At 54.4% G+C, this 18877-nt stretch overlaps 1 protein-coding gene across 1 annotated transcript; it reads left to right on the top strand.

Annotated features, from left to right (window-relative positions):
* The first annotated feature begins 873 nt into the window (after positions 1-873).
* GDI2 (GDP dissociation inhibitor 2) lies at positions 874-18073 on the top strand. Its single transcript, XM_071424213.1, has 11 exons — positions 874-1052; positions 9319-9426; positions 9996-10095; positions 11957-12091; positions 13714-13912; positions 14173-14304; positions 14657-14756; positions 15311-15482; positions 16620-16764; positions 16943-16997; positions 17069-18073. The coding sequence occupies exons 1-11, from the start codon at positions 1008-1010 to the stop codon at positions 17222-17224; spliced, it is 1347 nt and encodes a 448-aa protein (XP_071280314.1). The 5' UTR covers positions 874-1007; the 3' UTR covers positions 17225-18073.
* The last annotated feature ends 804 nt before the right edge of the window (positions 18074-18877 follow it).

The following is an 18877-nucleotide window of genomic DNA, read 5'->3' as shown; positions in this document are numbered from 1 at the left end:
CCTAAAATGAGGAACCCCTCATTTAAAGGCCCCACTAAACTGACAACCCACCCTAATTAAGAACCTCCCTCAATTAAGGAGGCTCCCCAAAGAACCCCCTAAATTGAGGACGTTTCCAATACTAAGGAACATCCCCAAACTGAGGATCCCCTTGAAATTAAGGATCCCCCAAATAGGGGACTCCCCCAAAAAGAGAAACCCTTTCAATTGTATCCCCCACCAATGAGAGGTCCCCCAAAATTAAGACCCCTCCCCCAATAGAGGATCCCCCTAAATTGAGGGAAAAACCCCAAATTGAGGACCCCCTAAATGGAGGATCCCCCCTCAGACTGAGAACTTCCCCAAACTGATGAATACCCTAAATAAAGGACCCCCCCAGGTTAAGGAGCCCACCAGAACTGAGGACCCCCCAAACCTGGGTCTGTCCCCAAATAAGGAAAACCCCCATAAATCAAGGGCCCTTCTCCAAATTGAGGAAATTCCCTAAACTGAGGAATCCCCCAAATGGAGGATCCATGAAAATTGAGGACCACCCCCCACTGAAGGGCCCCCCTAAACTGAGACTTCCCCAAACTGAGGACTCTCCCAAATTGAGGGCTCCCTAAACTGAAGTCTCCCCCAAATTGGGAACCCCATAAATTAAGGAGCACCCCCAAATTTAGGACCCCCCCCCCCCCCCCAATATAAAGGCTCCCCCCCCTGCGCACACCGAGCCCACAGGGCGGCCATGGAACTGCGCATGCGCGCCGCGCCCCCACCACGGTGGCAGCGCCGCTCGCGCGCGCATCGCTCCCGCCCCTTGAGTGACGGCCCCGCCAGCCAATGGCGTGGCGTATCGGGCTGTGATTGGCAGGCGCGTGGGCGGGACGCAGGTGGCCCGGCCCCGCCCCTCCCGGCGCGGTCCCCTCACGGCGGCGGCTCCATTTTCTCGCGCTCCCGCGGCCCCCGCGTAGCGCCCGGTTCGCCTCAGCCCCGGCCGAGAGACCCCCGAGACACCGCGCGCCGCCATGAATGAGGAGTACGACGTGATCGTGCTGGGCACCGGCCTCACGGTGAGGAGCAGCCGCCGCCCGCTCGCGCCTCGGGCCTGCTGCGGGTGGCCGCCGCCCTGCCCTGCCCCGCCCCGCCGCCCCCCCTCCGCCATCCCCCGGCTCCTGCGGCTGACCCCCTTCCCCATGTCTCACCCCCCCCGGCGCCGCTGTCCTTTGCCCGTCTATCACCTGATCATCCCCCCCAGGCTGGGTTTGAGCCCCCCCCGCCTGGGGCGCTCGGGGCTTTATCCCCTCCCCCAGGGTGTGCGGTGCCCTCCCCAGTCTCTCACCTGATTCTCACCCCACTCGCCCCATTCAGGCCGTTTTCTTCAGCTGTCACCTGTCCATCGTAGCCCCCCCGCCTCTGTCTGGATTCTTCCCCCTGTCCCCATCTCTAGAATTCCCGGGGGTCTGGTGTATGTGAGCCTTGGGGGACCCCCTGGGTGCTTTCCCCTATCATTAATTATCACAGCACCCCCTCGGCTTCAGTCCCACCCCCACCCTGGATTCTTTCCCATTCATCTCCAGCCCAGCCTGGGATCCTCCCCCTCCGCCCCTCAACATTACCCGGGGGTCTGGTGCGTGTGACCCCCCGGGGGACACCTGGCTCGTTTCCCCATCGTTAATTCTCACAGCACCCCCCAGCCCCAATCCCATCCCCACCCTGGATCCTTCTCCCCATCTCTAACTGGACCCCCGGGTGGGCTTTTTATATTTTATATATATATATATATATATATATTTATATATTTATATATTTTATACCAGCTCCTCGTGTTTGGATACACCCCCGTCCCCGATCCCCGCCGTTCCCAGAGGGCCCCAGGAAATGCGGTTGTTTTGCGGAGGGAGGGCGTGGGGAGACTCGGACAATAAAACGCCGACGGGCATTTATTGCCTTTTATTTATTTTTTAAATTATTACCTTATTTTTTTCCATTCACGCATCTCTTCCCCCGCCCCCCCCGTACCACAACCCTAACGTGGCTGCAGGTCCGTGCAGGGTGGAGGCAGCCGTGGTTATCCCCCCCCTCTCCATCCCCATTCCCGCTCCGCCTTTGCAGCCTTCGGCTCCATCCAACCCTGACTGCAGCAGGAGGGGGATGGGAGGCTGGCGAGCCTGTCAAATTTCCCTTATTCCCCCCTCCAAAAAAAAAAAAAAAGCCCCTTTCCTGCGATGTCGCTGCATCCCGGTGATCCCTGAGGAGAGCTGACAGCTGATGGGGGTGCGGCGGAGGGAGGGGATGAGCCCTGGTGGGGCTTTGTCCTATTGTGGAGGATGCAGCCCGCGCCGCAGGCAGCCCTGGGGAAAAAAAAAAAAAACCAAAAAACACAAAACATGGCAGTGCCGCTGCCCGGGAGGTTTGCAGGAGGATTTCTGCCCGTTCCTGCATCCCCGGAGGCCGGGGGATGCCACGGGAGGGCGGACTGCAGGTTCCAAATGCGAGGAGGCATTGTTTGGAGAAGGGGGGAAGAAAATCCAATATGGTGGAAAGGTTTTCCTCCTTGTGCAACTGGCCTTTCCTGCTTTTGTTCCCTCCTGTTGGTGGAGAAAGGTGGCCTGACAATGGGAGCTCTTCGGGCTTGGCCCAGTGGGGTTCCCCCACTTCCCCTGGCATGGAGATTAAACTGAAATCCAGGCGATTCCTCCCGTGCTTTGGGTGCTGTGATTGGTGGGGCTGCTCACAGGGCCCCACCGAAGGCACAGCTGGGTTATCATGCCCCTCTTTGGGGTTCGGGGAGAAGGGTGACACCCTTGCAATGTGGCACAAAGGAAGGTGTGAGCTGTGGGACACCCAACTGTCCCAGTTGCTTTCATTCCTTTCAAGGCTGTTCCTTTGAGGAGGAGGAATGGCTTAGGAGGAAAAGCTTCTTCCCTTTGGTAGGGAAAGCTGGAGTCTGTCCTAAAGCCTGGCCCGGCTCAGCAGAGCAGGGAAAGGGACTTTTGGGGAGGTGAAATATAATGAGCTTGTAGTGAAGGGGCCTCCAATAGATCGGAGCTCCATTAAAATGTTAATTTATGCTTTAGTGTGAGCGGGGTATCAAGTTGGTGAACGCAGGGCTTAATCTCAAACTGACAAATGCCAGTGTAAATTTGACAAAAGGCCTCTTGTGAAATCACTTTTAAGACAAGCTCCTGCTAATGAGCAGCGGTTCAGTTAAAAGGAATAAATTAGGGCCGTATTTTAAGGTGTGCTGACCAAACTCCAGAGCCTGGGAATATCCAGGAGCTCGGGTTTTGCTTCTGGTGTGCTGGCTTTGCCTCTGAAATACCAATTAGGGTGGGACTTCGTCTTGTCTTGAGCAGCTCATGTGGAAAAGAATGGAAAGCAGAGGTGCTGGTGCAGCCATCCCAGAATTCCTGGTGTTGGCTCATTCCCATTGTGGCTGGAGAGTGGTGTCGGAGCAGAGCTGGATCAGGCTGGCCTGAAGGACTCTCCTGCTCTCACATTGAGGGTTGATCCTTTCTCACTGTGGTACCTGTGGTACCTGAGGAGAAGGAGCTGGACACACATCCAGTTGTTCCTTTCCTTTTCCAAAGGAGCTGTCACGGAGGCTCTGGTGGTGTTTGCAACACCCTTTGCTTCAAGCTGCTCCTGGATTCCGCTGTGGAGCCCCATCAGGCCCCTGCTGTAGCTCTGAGGTTGTGTCCCTGCTGCTGCTCTGGAGGGTTTTCTTTCTTTTTCCAAAGGGAAGGTTCAGTTGTTGGTTTAAAGAGGAAGAATGAGCCGTTGGAGGCTCTGTAAAAGGGCACAAATGCAGCCATTGTAGTGGCCATTGTGGTTGGGTCTGTGGGGCCAGTGGTGCACGTGTGAATTCCACCGGGATGGATCTGCGAGTGCAGCGTGAATATTTCAGGTGTTAGTCTCTTCCTCAGCAGCAATGAAGGACTGAAGGCAGCTCTAGGACTGGGATTACTGGCACTCAAACTATTTCAGCTTTTCCCTCCTGTGTGCTAATCAGAGACCCCATTGCAGTGCCTCCTCACAGAGATGTGTCTTAGCCTGTGGGGAAAAATAACCCTGAATTCCTGCTGCTACAATCCCTCAGACCTGCACCAGCTGTAGTGAGCTCCATGGCTGCTCCTGCTCCCTCCTGCCTGGAGCAGTGTGAAGTGAGAGAGCTGCATGAGAGCTGGTACATCTTCCAGCTGCCTCATTCCTGGTGCCAATGGGTGTTCCAGGGTGCTGGAGCTTTAATAGCTTTAAGGTCCTTGTCTTAGGCTTTCTGTGTGCATCATGTGTGGCAGATTAGGGATCATCTCCCTGCAGCCCTACTGCACGGACTCGTTTTTGATCTGGTGCAGTGGGCACAGACTGGAGAGCTCCCCATGGCTGTATTTTCACCCCTCTCTTTCAGTTCACAGAATTCCCACCTCTCTGCTGTGGGAGTGGCTCGGTGCTTCCTCGCTGGGTGTTTCAGAGTGGGACGTTGTGCCTGGTGTCAGGCTCTGTTATCTGCCCTCCCTGCTTCTACAAAGTTATTTTCCATGGATTTGGGGGATAAACCCTCCAGTTGAGCCCCAGTAGGTGAATGCTCTGTTCCTGCTGAGGTTTCACTCTTTGCAGGCTGAGCTAAGCTTCTTACCTGCCAGCTGCCTCCCCATGTTAAAGCTCTTCCAATCCACCACAAAGATACAGATTCACTTTCTGCAGGAGCACAGGAGCCACACTCATTGCTTCAGGATATATTTATTCATACAGGCCCAGGCTGTGTGGCCTAAAGAGCCTCAGAGTGCCTGTGAGGACCATGTGGCAGCGTCTGCTGCAGGGGACACCCAGCATTCCTTTCAAGGCTCTTCCTTTGAGGAGGAGGAATGGCTTAGGAGGAAAAGCTTCTTCCTTTTAATAGGGAAAGCTGGAGTCTGTCTGTCCTTTGCATCACCCCCTGGTAGCTGAGGGGATTGTTGCAGTGTGGTGAGGAGTTGTCTTTGCAGGTGTAGGATGGGCAGGAGTTGTTTTGGTGGGTGTAGGATGAGCAGGAGTTGATTTTGGAGCAGGAGTTGTTTTGGGAGGTGTAGCATGAGCAGGAGTTGTTTTAGCAGGTGTAGGATGGGTCAGGAGTTGTTTTGCAGGTGTAGCATGAGCAGGAGTTGATTTTGTGGGTGTAGGATGGGTCAGGAGTTGTTTTTGCAGGTGTAGGATGGGTCAGGAGTTGTTTTGGCAGGTGTAGGATGAGCAGGAGTTGTTTTGGCGGGTGTAGGATGGGTCAGGAGTTGTTTTGGCAGGTGTAGGATGGGCAGGAGTTGATTTTGGAGCAGGAGTTGTTTTGGCAGGTGTAGGATGCGTCAGGAGTTGATTTTGCAGGTGTAGGATGAGCAGGAGTTGTTTTAGCAGGTGTAGGATGCGTCAGGAGTTGATTTTGCAGGTGTAGGATGAGCAGGAGTTGTTTTTGCAGGTGTAGGATGGGTCAGGAGTTGTTTTAGCAGGTGTAGGATGGTTCAGGAGTTGTTTTTGCAGGTGTAGGATGGTTCAGGAGTTGTTTTGGCAGGTGTAGGATGGGCAGGAGTTGTTTTTGCAGGTGTAGGATGGGCAGGAGTTGATTTTGCAGGTGTAGGATGAGCAGGAGTTGTTTTAGCAGGTGTAGGATGGGCAGGAGTTGTCTTTGCAGGTGTAGGATGGGTCAGGAGTTGTTTTGGCAGGTGTAGGATGGCTCAGGAGTTGTTTTTGCAGGTGTAGGATGGGCAGGAGTTGTTTTTGCAGGTGTAGGATGGGCAGGAGTTGTTTTTGCAGGTGTAGGATGGGTCAGGAGTTGTTTTTGCAGGTGTAGGATGGGCAGGAGTTGTTTTTGCAGGTGTAGGATGGGTCAGGAGTTGTTTTTGCAGGTGTAGCATGGTTCAGGAGTTGTTTTGGCGGGTGTAGGATGGGCCAGGCAGTGAGAGCTGGAATCGCCTGTGTCTCTGCTCCAGGTGCCCCTGCCTAGGTTGGGGCAAGGATCTCCAGAGGGCCCAGCCCAGCCCAGCCCCTCTCTGTGGGCCCAGCCCAGCCCCTCTCTGTGGGCACAGCCCAGCCCCTCTCTGTGGGCACAGCCCAGCCCAGCCCCTCTCTGTGGGCACAGCCCAGCCCCTCTCTGTGGGCACAGCCCAGCCCCTCTCTGTGGGCCCAGCCCACCCTGCCTTTCCAAGAACGAGCCTGGCAGTGCCAGCGGCACTCCCAAAGCTGAAGGATTTTGCTCGGTGCCCAATCCTCCCCTGGGCGCCGTCACAGGAGCGGCGCTGGCTCCGGTTTCCGTCGGGCTGTCTGAGCCTTTCTGAGCTGCCGCCCTACTTGGAGAGGATCCACAGAAACCTCCCTGCTCCCCTCCATTCCTCAAGGCCTCTGCATGCACAGGGTCTGGCCGTGTCCAGCTCCTGCCCTCCAGGGCGGAGCTGATGGTCTTAAGCAAGCATGGAAACACCGATACCTCCAAGTCCCTCCTTATTTTTATTTCCACGCACTCCCAGTGGATGTGCTGTCCCCACATTGCCAGTGCTGGTTTCTCCCTGGTTCCCTGGCCATCTGCAGCAGCTCAGATCATTCATTCAGCAGCACAATGAGCTCCTGGGAGCTCGGAACCTGAACTGGCCGAGGCAGAGCGTTGTAGTAGCAGCATGACTGCAATTTGCATGGATTCTGTTGGATCTGGATCCCCGGAGCTCTCCCTGCTCTGTCCTGCTGCTGCCATCAGCAGCTGCCCCCTGTTCCTGTTTGGTGGTGGCGACGTTTATAAACCAGCAGAAAATGCACAGATTTGAACTGTGACACTTCCCCTTTTTATTTGCACTCCAAACTGTCCCCAGCCCTCCCCTTATCAGCACAGGCTGTTTGTTTTCCTCGCTCCCTGACCCAGATGACAGCGTCACACATCAGGCGCTTCCCGGCCCCATGGCCGGCCCTGCATCCAAAGGAATTGCTGAGCTGGGAGGATCAGTCCATTGTGCAGCTTCATGGCCATCATGGCTGCACAGGGAAGTGGCTGAAAGGGCTGGGCAGGATTTCAGAGTGCTCACTGAGCCTCGGGTTAAACAGCAGGGTAAGAGCTCCACCCCAGTCCCCACAGCTGTGTCCAATGGCTGTGAGTGGAGAGGAGCTTAAGGCCTCTTGTGTCTTCTGCTGGTGCCCAAACTCACTCCAAATTCACTGATTTGGGTTACCAGCATCCCTTGGAGTGAAGAAGGGATGCACACTCCCTCTTCTGGGAACACAGAGCAAGGAATGCTTTGAGGTTAAGTGGGTGACTGAAATCAGCTGACATCCAGATCAATGGATGTGGCTTGTGCAGCTTTTACTGGATCTCCATCCCTCCTTTTGGTGCTTATTTAGTGGTGAAACCCTGGTTGGCTTCCTGTGGCTCAGCTCCAGCGTGGACACTTGCAGTCCTGTGCCACCATCTGGCCGAGCTGGTGAGCCAGGCTTCTGGGAGCTGTTCCAGGGATAATCCACAGGCTAGAGCAAGGAGTCCAAGCACAGGGCTCTGTGAATGTGACTGCTTGGTGATGAGGCCCTTGGTGTGGCACTCCTGCCTTGGGTGTGGTTAATCATGAACGCTGGAGCCACTCTTACTCCTGTGGTTACTCAGCGGTGTAGGCTTTGAGTAATGACTTCACACGGGGTTTGGTGCAGCTGGATGTTCTGGGAGGATCTCTGCTTGCTCCAGCCTGTGGGGGAAAAAGGAGGGACCTTGCAGGATCCTTGGAAGGGAGGTACAGTGGAAGGAGCTTTTGTGGGAAGCGCCGTGGCTCACTACTCACAGTCCACGTGGTGATCATGAAGCCTTGTGGGCACTGTGCTGGAAACCTTCCATGACTTCAGGCACTGAATTCAGAGCGTCCTTGCTGTGCGTGAGGCAGCTCCAGCTTTGCTCCTCAGGTGCTTGGCTGGATTTTGGTGACATCCTGGTGGGTGACAGACTGGCCAGCAGTGCCCTGCTGTCCCAACAGAGAAGGTTTTTCCAGTGCCACCTGGAAGCACCAGCACAGCAAATCCTCAGCCAGCGATCCCTGCACCTGCAGGTGTCTGACCTTAGAACAAAACAACCCCCGAGAGCTGCTGTGGCTGGGAGGTTGATTTTACAGCTTCCTCTACAGCGAGGATTGACTGGAGTCAGAATTTACACAAACAATCCACAGTGGGAAGCTCCTGGTGTTTGTGGTTTTCCTGCCTGACACCTGCCCTGCTCAGTCTGGAGTTGGAAATGAACCCGGCGCGCTCCACGGGAGGGGGAAGCGCCACGGCAGGAGAGTCCTGCCTGAGGTGCTTGTGGAGTAAACAGGAAAGATCTCCTGGAGACACAGATCTGCAGGAGTCCTGGCAGATGTGCACTGCTGGCATCTCAGCAGCTGGCTGAGGGTTACAGACTGAGTGAAAGCTTTGGGTGGAGAGGACCTTAAAACCCATCCTGCCGTGGCTGGGACACCTTCTCCTGGGCCAGGTGCTCCAAGCCCCCTCCAAGGAGCCCCACCCATCACATGAGATGTGAGCAGGACCTACCAGAGAGATCCTGGTGATGAATGGGAGCTCAGCTGCTGCAGGGAGCTGAGGCAGAGCAAGATCAGTAAAACCTCCAAGATAAGCTGTGCTAAGCACACAGACATTGAAGTTTTTGTTGAGCTCTCTGGCTGGGAAATGCCAGCGCCGGTGCAAAGTCGTGTTTTAATGGGGATTTAGCTGTGCAAGGGCTGAGCTGGTCCTGCAGCCTGGCTGTGCTCTGTGTGCTCTGCAGTCACACACAGCAGCTCATCTGCTGCTCCAGGGAGCCTCGGTGGGCACAGGGCAAGGAGAGCAAAGCTGAGCTGATAAAACACCCAAATGCCTTCATTTATTCTTTATGCTGCTCTCTGAGAGAAGCTCTTGATTATCCTGAGTGTCCCAGTGTGGCAAATATTAATAATTGAAGTTCTGAGGAGACTGATTGAAGTCCAGGTAAGATTTCATTCTCCTGCTGCCTCTCTGTGCACATACTTACACTGACAACTGGTGCCTTAGAGGACACATAATCCTTTGGTTCCAGTGCATGGAATTCCCAAAAAATTCCTCTGGGAAGCCCTGATAGGCAGTGGTTGTGCAGGGATCCACCCTGCACACAATCTCTGCCCCCTTGCTTGGCTTGCCCAGAGAAGATATTAAATTTATTAAGAGGTTAACCTGCCTCCAGGAGGTGCCTGAATTCTGGGATGAGGCAGCTGCTGGGCATGTTTGCAGGGCGCTGTGCAGCTGCCATGGAGCTGTCTGAACATGCTCTCAGGGAAGATGGCAAGGAGGAGGCTCCAGTGCAGCTGACCTGAACCTTGCCCCCTTTCCTTCCTGCAGGAATGCATCCTCTCTGGGATTATGTCAGTGAACGGAAAGAAAGTCCTTCACATGGATCGGAACTCGTACTATGGAGGGGAAAGTGCTTCCATTACACCCCTGGAAGATGTAAGTGTGGAGAGACAGCCCTCCTTGTGTCCTTCCTGCCACACCAAGGGGATTTGTTCCCACTTAGCCTTGGGTGGCTTCACATGAATCACTCTGAGGGTTTCAATGGGTAAGGAAGGTTTATGGCCTTCCTCAGCAGGTAACAGTGGGGAAATGCCACTGTGGGGTGTTTGGAGTTGGTGGGTTGTGCTTGTTTCCTGTAATTCCCAGTTGGAATCTGAGCAAATTGAGCACGGAGCGTTCCAGAGCCGTTACAGCTGGGTGTTAAACTCTTCAGCTAAATTGTAAACTGGACTGAGAAATGCCATGTTACACAGTCCATCAGGTTCATAAATTCCCAAAGCCTGGAGGAGCAGAACTACACTGCCTGCTTCTTCCTGTAACAATTCACTGGATGTGTCTGTGTGTTCCCAACTCAGCTTGGAGCTCAAACTGCAGCCAGAAGCTGGCTCTGAAGAGCTTGTGTTCAGCCCGGAGCTGTGGGTGTGGAAAGTGTGTCCATGTGTGGGAGAAATGACACCCAGACAGATTTCCTGGGCTATAATAAGTTCTGTGTTCTCTCTCCAAAGCTCTACAAAAGGTTTAATCTCCCGGGAACTCCACCAGAATCTATGGGGCGGGGAAGAGACTGGAACGTGGACCTCATTCCTAAATTCCTTATGGCTAATGGTGAGTGACCCTGAGCTCCCAGGTATTCATTCCTTGGCTGCTGCTGGGTGCTGGAATAGCACAGGCACTGTCAGTCCCAGTCATCCTTATCCTGGAATCCCTGTGCTGGACTGGGCTGGAGCAAACCCTGCCAGTGCACTGGCTCCCAGTGCAGGGCCAGCTCCCTTCGCCTAAAACTGAGCCCTGGCTGCTGGAATCTCAGCCTGGAGCACCAGGGAGGGAGGGATGGATGATGGATGGAGGGAGGGAGGGATGGAGGGATGGATGGAGGGAGGGAGGGAGGGAGGGAGGGAGGGAGGGAGGGATGGATGGATGGATGGAGGATGGATGGATGGATGATGGATGGATGATGGATGATGGATGGATGGATGGATGGATGATGGATGGATGGATGATGGATGGATGATGGATGATGGATGATGGATGGATGGATGGATGGATGGATGGATGGATGGATGATGGATGAAGGATGGATGGATGATGGATGGATGATGGATGGATGGATGATGGATGGATGGATGATGGATGGATGGATGGATGATGGATGGATGGATGGATGGATGGATGATGGATGGATGGATGATGGATGGATGGATGGATGATGGATGATGGATGGATGGATGGATGGATGGATGGATGGATGGATGGATGGATGGATGGATGGATGATGGATGAAGGATGGATGGATGATGGATGGATGGATGATGGATGGATGGATGATGGATGGATGGATGATGGATGATGGATGGATGGATGGATGATGGATGGATGACGGATGGATGGATGACGGATGGATGGATGATGGATGGATGAAGGATGGATGATGGATGGATGGATGATGGATGGATGAAGGATGGATGATGGATGGATGGATGATGGATGACGGATGGATGGATGGATGATGGATGGATGATGGATGGATGATGGATGGATGGATGATGGATGGATGGATGGATGATGGATGGATGATGGATGATGGATGGATGACGGATGGATGGATGACGGATGGATGGATGACGGATGGATGGATGATGGATGGATGGATGATGGATGGATGAAGGATGGATGACGGATGGATGGATGATGGATGGATGGATGATGGATGGATGAAGGATGGATGATGGATGGATGGATGATGGATGGATGAAGGATGGATGATGGATGGATGGATGATGGATGGATGATGGATGGATGGATGATGATGGATGGATGGATGATGGATGGATGGATGATGGATGGATGGATGGATGATGATGGATGGATGGATGATGGATGGATGGATGATGGATGGATGGATGATGGATGGATGGATGATGGATGGATGGATGGATGATGGATGGATGGATGGATGGATGATGATTGATGGATGGATGGATGATGGATGGATGATGGATGGATGGATGGATGGATGATGGATGGATGATGATTGATGGATGGATGGATGATGGATGGATGGATGATGGATGGATGGATGATGGATGGATGATGATGGATGGATGATGATGGATGGATGATGATGGATGGATGATGGATGAAGGATGGATGATGGATGATGGATGGATGATGGATGGATGATGGATGGATGGATGGATGGATGGATGATGGATGATGATGGATGGATGGATGGATGGATGATGGATGGATGGATGATGGATGGATGGATGGATGGATGGATGGATGATGCCTGGATGGGGCAGTGCCTGGCTCAGGGCTGTTGCCATGGAAGAACTGATCGATGCCGGCCAAGGCTTGGGTGCTTTAGTCCCAGCCCATCTTCAGCCTGCAGTGGGAACTGAGCACAGGGAAGGGTTTGTTGCGTGGGAGCTGCTGTGTCTGTGTGTGACTGTGCCCACCCTTGCAGGTCAGTTGGTAAAGATGCTGCTCTACACAGAAGTCACTCGTTACTTGGACTTCAAGGTGATCGAGGGCAGCTTCGTCTACAAGGGAGGAAAGATCTACAAAGTTCCTTCCACTGAGGCAGAAGCTTTGGCCTCCAGTGAGTAGCTGCACCTTTTCTGTTCCCTCTGAATGCCCTAAACAGAGGCAAACCCATCCCTTGGGATATTCTTGGTGCTCCTCATGCGTTAAGGAGCATCCTCAGGGTTCTCCTGCACCTCTTTCTCTGCAAACACCCCTTGCTGTGAGCCTTGGGTTTGCTGAGCCCTGTTTTCTTGGAGCTTCCAAGCTGCCTGTTCAGTGAGACTCTGCTGAGAACCTGGCAGTGTTTTCCTTCCTCAGGAGGTTCCATCTGGGGCTCATCTCCCAGCTCTGCCATAAATATTTGATGTCATGTCCTCGTTGGAATTGTGTGTGTGAAAAACATTGCAGGCAAATTGGAATGACTAATTCTGACCTGTGCCACCTCAAACCTTAATTGTTGCCTACTTAGATTTCACTGCTCAAATAAAGCTAATAACAGTGTGGTGAAATCCAGTAGGATCTAGAGGGCATTCCATGAGCTCCAGACGTGGGCTGTGTTCAGCAGCACCTCTGAAACATCTTCTGCTAAAGTGACTCCTGCAGTGAAGGCCCCCAGTGTGTGGTCTGAGCCTTCCTCATGGCAGGTGTTCCTGTGTGCTGAAGGGATCAGCAATTCCTTCTTCTGGCCACGTCTCCTGTGTGCTCTCCAGGACACTCATCCTGGCATGAGTGCAGGTGCTGCCTCTGCCCTCACGTTTCCAGTCTTGCTTCTGCAATTTGTGGAGAATTGAAGCGCAGAAATGGTGCCTTGTCCAGCCTCCTGTTTGGGGTTTGAGGGACAGGACAAAGGGGAATGGCCTTAGGCTGAAGGAGGGCAGGGTTAGACACGATCTTGGGAAGGAATTCCTGATTGGGAGGGTGGGCAGGAGCTGGGATGGAATTCCCAGAGCGGCTGTGGCTGCCCCTGGATGGATCCCTGCAGCATCCAAGGCCAGGCTGGACACTGGGGCTTAGAGCAGCCTGGGACAGGGGGAGGTGTCCCTGCCATAGGGTGGAACTAAGGCCCTTTAAGGTCCCTTCCAACCCAAACCATTCCTTGTTTCAACACTCAGGGGTTCTTGCCCACTGCTGATAATGGGAAAGCCACAAAGTCACTGAGGGTCTGAGTTCTGCCAAACCCCTGGTTCTGAATTCTCACAAACCCTGGTTCTGCTGAACTCTCACAGCCCCTGGTTCTGAATTCTCACAAACCCCTGCTTCTGAATTCTCACAAACCCTGGTTCTGCTGAACTCTCACAAACCCCTGGTTCTGAATTCTCACAAACCCTGGTTCTGCTGAACTCTCACAGCCCCTGGTTCTGAATTCTCACAAACCCCTGGTTCTGAATTCTCACAAACCCTGGTTCTGCTGAACTCTCACAAACCCCTGGTTCTGAATTCTCACAAACCCTGGTTCTGCTGAACTCTCACAAACCCCTGGTTCTGAATTCTCACAACCCCTGGTTCTGAATTTTCACAAACCCTGGTTCTGCTGAACTCTCACAAACCCCTGGTTCTGCTGAATTCTCCCAAGCCCTGGTTCTGAGCTCTCCCAGGCCCTGGTTCTGAGCTCTCCCAGGCCCTGGTTCTGAGCTCTCCCAGGCCCTGGTTCTGAGCTCTCCCAGCCCCTGTTCTGAGCTCTCCCAACCCCTGGTTCAGGTTTGATGGGTCTGTTTGAGAAGCGCCGCTTCAGGAAGTTCCTGGTGTACGTGGCCAACTTTGACGAGAACGACCCGCGGACCTTCGAGGGCGTGGACCCCAAGAAAACCACCATGAGGGATGTGTACAAGAAGTTTGACCTGGGCCAGGATGTCATTGACTTCACAGGCCATGCCCTTGCTCTCTACAGGACTGATGAGTAAGTGATTTGCTCTCCCAAATCCCAGGGTTTGGGGTTATGATGGGATTGATTATTGTTATTTTGAACTTGGAGGGGTCCTGGGTAAAACTTGTGCCACCACCAAATGCTCCTTAAAGGGACCAGCCAGGGAAGCACTGCCAGGAGCAGCTGGAGGGTGGGGAAGGAAACGTCCTGGGAAGTCAGTGTTGTGCTCCCTGGGGTGCTGTGCTGGAAGTGCTGGTTTGGGAGCATCCCAAATGGTGTAACTGTCCTTGCAGCTATCTAGATCAACCCTGCCAAGAAACAATCAACAGGATCAAGCTGTACAGCGAGTCACTGGCTCGGTACGGGAAGAGCCCCTACCTGTACCCCCTCTATGGCCTTGGAGAGCTGCCCCAGGGGTTTGCAAGGTGAGCTTCACTTGCTTTCACTCTGGCTTTCACTCTGGCTTCCCTCCAGTGGGGTGTGCACTGGAGTTGGGTGTGTGTGGAGTCACTGAGCTTCCAGAATGTGATGCTGCACAAAATACTGTGGTCCTTAATGGTTCTTGCACTTAATTAAGAGGTGGTTCCTCCACGTGAGGTTCTTTCTTTGTGGGCTTGTTCCCCTCTGGATTTGCTGAGAGATGCTGTTGGCAGAGTGTTTATGCCTTGTGTTTGTTTGAGCAGAGGGTTTTGAGGAGGGCTTTATCCAAGGGGAGCAGACCCTGCAAGGGCTGTTGAGCTCCAGCCCTGGAGGTGCTGAAGGGTTTTCCTGTTGCAGGCTCAGTGCAATCTATGGAGGCACCTACATGCTCAACAAGCCCATCGAGGAGATCGTCATAGAGAACGGCAAAGTGGTCGGGGTCAAGTCTGAGGGGGAGGTATGGACCCTGCCCCCTTCCCTGCTCCCCTCCCCACCTGCCCCTCAGAACCCCCATCTTTTGGGTTCGAGCACAACAAACACACACAAAACCCTTTCTTTTTAAGCCCAAGGGCCAACGTGCTGGGCTGGAGCTCTTGTCACAATGTCCTGATGGGCAGAGTCTGATGGGCATCCCTGCTCCAGGAGTTGGGATGAAGTCTCCATGGGCTGGCAGGGAGTAATTCGGGGAGGGAGCTGCTCCTCGTGTCCAGCTCTGCCCTTGGCACTCCCAGCTGCTCTGACAGCTGGCACGTGGCCTGTCTGCAGCCTCCCCAGCACCTGGCTGGACAGAGCTGGGAGCGCTGAGTGGGCACCGGTGGGACACTGAGCACTTGCTGCTGGGATAACGCGTCCCTTGGGGTGGGAATGACGAGTCCTGGCCAGGAACAGAGGTGACAATGCATGCCAGAGACCAGAGTGTGTGCAGCCTGGAGGCTTCAGACTGATAAACTGTGAGTTATGACTGGAGGAACCGTTTCTGACGTGAGCTGATGTCTCCACGTTGGTGCTCAGGTGGCTCGCTGCAAACAGCTCATCTGCGACCCCAGCTACGTGTCAGACCGTGTCACCAAGGTGGGCCAGGTGATCCGGGTCATCTGCATCCTCAGCCACCCCATCAAGAACACAAACGATGCCAACTCGTGCCAGATCATCATTCCACAGAACCAGGTCAACCGGAAATCAGGTGTGTGCAGGGCGGGTCAGCTGGGGTCACCCTGGGACAGGGCCAGGGACAGCTCCTGCCCTGCCCCAGGGGCTGCCAGGGCCCAGCAGGGCTGAGCTGCGCTTAGGGGACGGAGGTGGGACGAGCCTGTGGTTGGGAAACCTGGTGAGGAACCTGCGGCAGGAAATGCCCCAGACTGGGACAGGTGGGGAGGGCTGAGGGGAGGGGCTGTCGGCATGGAACAGAGCACTGGGAATCCCCCCAGATTTGGGGAAACTGAATTTTGGGGATCTCCCATGTCCAGGCTGCTCAAGCAGGAGATGAGAGCATGTAGGGCATGGGACTCACTGCAGGTTCTCCAAACCATCCAGGGGCTGCCAGGTGTCAGGGCAGTGGGAAGAGATGTGGGCAGGGCTTTGGGATGGGGCTGGAGGAGGTTTTGGGATGGGGCTGAGGAGGTTTTGGGATGAGGTTGGAGAAGGTTTTGGGCTGAGGCTGGAGGAGGTTTTGGGCTGCAGCTGGAGGGGGTTTTGGGATGGGGCTGGAGGAGGTTTTGGGCTGCAGCTGGAGGAGGTTTTGGGATGAGGTTGGAGAAGGTTTTGGGCTGCAGCTGGAGAAGGTTTTGGGATGGGGCTGAGGGGGTTTTGGGATGGGGCTGAGGGGGTTTTGGGCTGAGGCTGAGGGGGTTTTGGGCTGAGGCTGGAGGGGGTTTTGGGCTGAGGGGGTTTTAGGCTGAGGCTGGAGGGGGTTTTGGGCTGAGGCTGGAGGGGGTTTTGGGCTGAGGGGGTTTTGGGCTGAGGCTGGAGGGGGTTTTGGGCTGAGGCTGAGGGGGTTTTGGGCTGAGGCTGGAGGGGGTTTTGGGCTGAGGCTGAGGGGGTTTTAGGCTGAGGCTGAGGAGTTTTTGGGCTGAGGCTGAGGAGTTTTTGGGCTGAGGCTGGAGGGGGTTTTGGGCTGAGGCTGAGGAGGTTTTGGGCTGAGGCTGGAGGGGGTTTTGGGCTGCAGCTGGAGGGGGTTTTGGGCTGAGGCTGAGGAGGTTTTGGGCTGAGGCTGGAGGGGGTTTTGGGCTGAGGCTGGAGGGGGTTTTGGGCTGAGGCTGGAGGGGGTTTTGGGCTGCAGCTGGAGGGGGTTTTGGGCTGCAGCTGTGCCCTGTCCCCCCAGATATCTACGTGTGCATGATCTCCTCTGCCCACAACGTGGCGGCGCAGGGCAAGTACATCGCCATCGCCAGCACCACCGTGGAGACCGCAGACCCGGAGAAGGAGATCAAGCCGGCCTTGGACCTCCTGGAGCCCATTGAGCAGAAGTGAGTCCTCAGCCAGCCCCTGTCCCCTCTGCTGGGACAGCTGGAGGCTTCCAAGAGCTCTTGAGGCCGAGCGTGCTCAGCACCCGAGCGCTGCCCTCGCACCCAAGCGCTCCCACTCTGAGCCCGTCCTTTTTCCAAAGCAGCCCAAACCAACCCGGGGCTTTTGTCCGTTCTGCAGGTTTGTGAGCATCAGTGACCTGTTTGCACCCACCGACCCGGGAACCGAGAGCCAGGTGAGTGAGGGCTGAGCCGGGCCGGGGGGGACGGGCCCCAGCTCGGGCTCCAACGCTGCTTCTGCTTCCAGATCTTCATCTCGCGCACCTACGACGCCACCACCCACTTCGAGACGACGTGCGACGACATCAAAGATATTTACAAGAGGATGATGGGATCAGAGTTCGACTTCGAGGAGATGAAACGCAAGAAGAACGACATCTACGGGGAGGAGGAGCAGCAGTAATGAGAGTCTCTAATTAGGAGAAGTTTAAATCGGCTAATATGAATATATAAGGAACTTAATGAACACTGTACGAAATTCAATATTGTAAGGCCTGCTTTTGTAATCCCATCTCTGAGAGATTGAAGAGTACTGCACTGGTAATGTTCCCTTTTTGGATATCATGTGTTAATTATTTCATTCTAGTAGGGCTGCTGTCCAGAATCTGGCAAATTCCTGACTGATATTCCTGACTAACCTCGTAAGCAAAAGGCAGACTGAACTTACTATTATTATTATTATTATTTTTGCAGACGTAGACGTGGGTGCAGATTTGAAATAACTCATTGACAGCTGTGTCTTACCTTGTCTTTTTAATCATTTGTAAAACATCCTTCACAATCCTGTGCTTCTGGTGAGCTCGTAGATGTGACGCTGATGTCACTCAAACCTGATATCAAGGAAAATAGAAACTGAGCACTCCATTATTGTGGACAGCATCCCTAAAAGTCTCTCCCATCAATCTTAACTCTGTGGCAAAGTTGTATCATGGACAAAGCCCACACCTATTGTAGCAGCAAATGTTGGCTTCGTTCTGGGCACAGAACTTAACCTCCACTTAAGCTTCTAAACCCGTTTACATCGGTTGGGACACAGCTGTGCCTCAGGCTCCTTTGTGTTTTAATCTTAATAAAATTGAGAGAACAAATTACAGAGCAGGCAAGATGTGGAAGTATTTTCTGTCCCCTGGTGGCTTCTCGGATGGACCAAACGGCGCTGCGGTATCGGCATGACAGAGCCTGTGCTTCTCGTGTCTCCTGAAGGCTCCAAATGATTTCTGTACTGCGAAGTAAAGCCAAATTCTGGAAACCACTCCTGGCCTCTGGTCTGATTCACTGCAGTTCCGGGAGCAGCAGCTCCAGGCTGAGATCCTGCAGCAGCAGCTCTGCCCGCTCAGGCTGAGACGGGAGCGTTTCCTGCAGGAGGCATTTCCTGGTTCCGTGCTGCTTTCCAGGCTGTGCTGCTCTGGCTGCGTTTGGTGGGGCAGCTGTGGCTCAGGCTGTGCCCTGGCACAGTCCCTGTTCCTGCAGCAGCCACCCAGTGCCACAGCTGGAAACAGCAGCAGCAGCAATAATCCCTGTTCAGCTGCTCTCCGTCCCCAGCACGAGCTGCTCAATCCCGGGTGATCCTTCCCCATTCCCTGGCTGCCACAGCCGTGCCAAGTGCCAGGAGAACCCAGGGAAAGCCTTGGAGCAGCTCTCCAGGGTGGCACGGGCTCCCCCTGGCACCGTTCCCACACAGGAACTGGGCTTTGATCCTATCGCGGTCCCGAGGCTGAGCTGAGCCCGCCTGCGGCTTCCCCTCTCCTTCCTCCCAGACGGGGCCCTGGCACTTCCTCCTCCCCAGCTGCCACTGGCAGGAGCCATTCCCTTTGTGCCACTGGCAGGAACAATTCCCTCTGTGCCACTGGCAGGAGCCATTCCCTCTGTGCCACTGGCAGGAACAATTCCCTTTGTGCCACTGGCAGGAACAATTCCCCAGGTGCCACTGGCAGGAGCGATTCCCTCTGTGCCACTGGCAGGAACAATTCCCTTTGTGCCACTGGCAGGAGCGATTCCTGAGGTGCCACTGGCAGGAGCAATTCCCTTTGTGCCACTGGCAGGAACAATTCCCTTT

The sequence above is a fragment of the Agelaius tricolor genome, unplaced genomic scaffold, assembly GCF_023055355.1.
Source record: "Agelaius tricolor isolate 1412-34295 unplaced genomic scaffold, bAgeTri1.0.p SCAF_3, whole genome shotgun sequence".
NCBI classification, from domain to species: domain Eukaryota; kingdom Metazoa; phylum Chordata; class Aves; order Passeriformes; family Icteridae; genus Agelaius; species Agelaius tricolor.
Note: the sequence above shows the minus strand (reverse complement) of the source record. Positions and strands in the feature narration are given on the sequence as shown.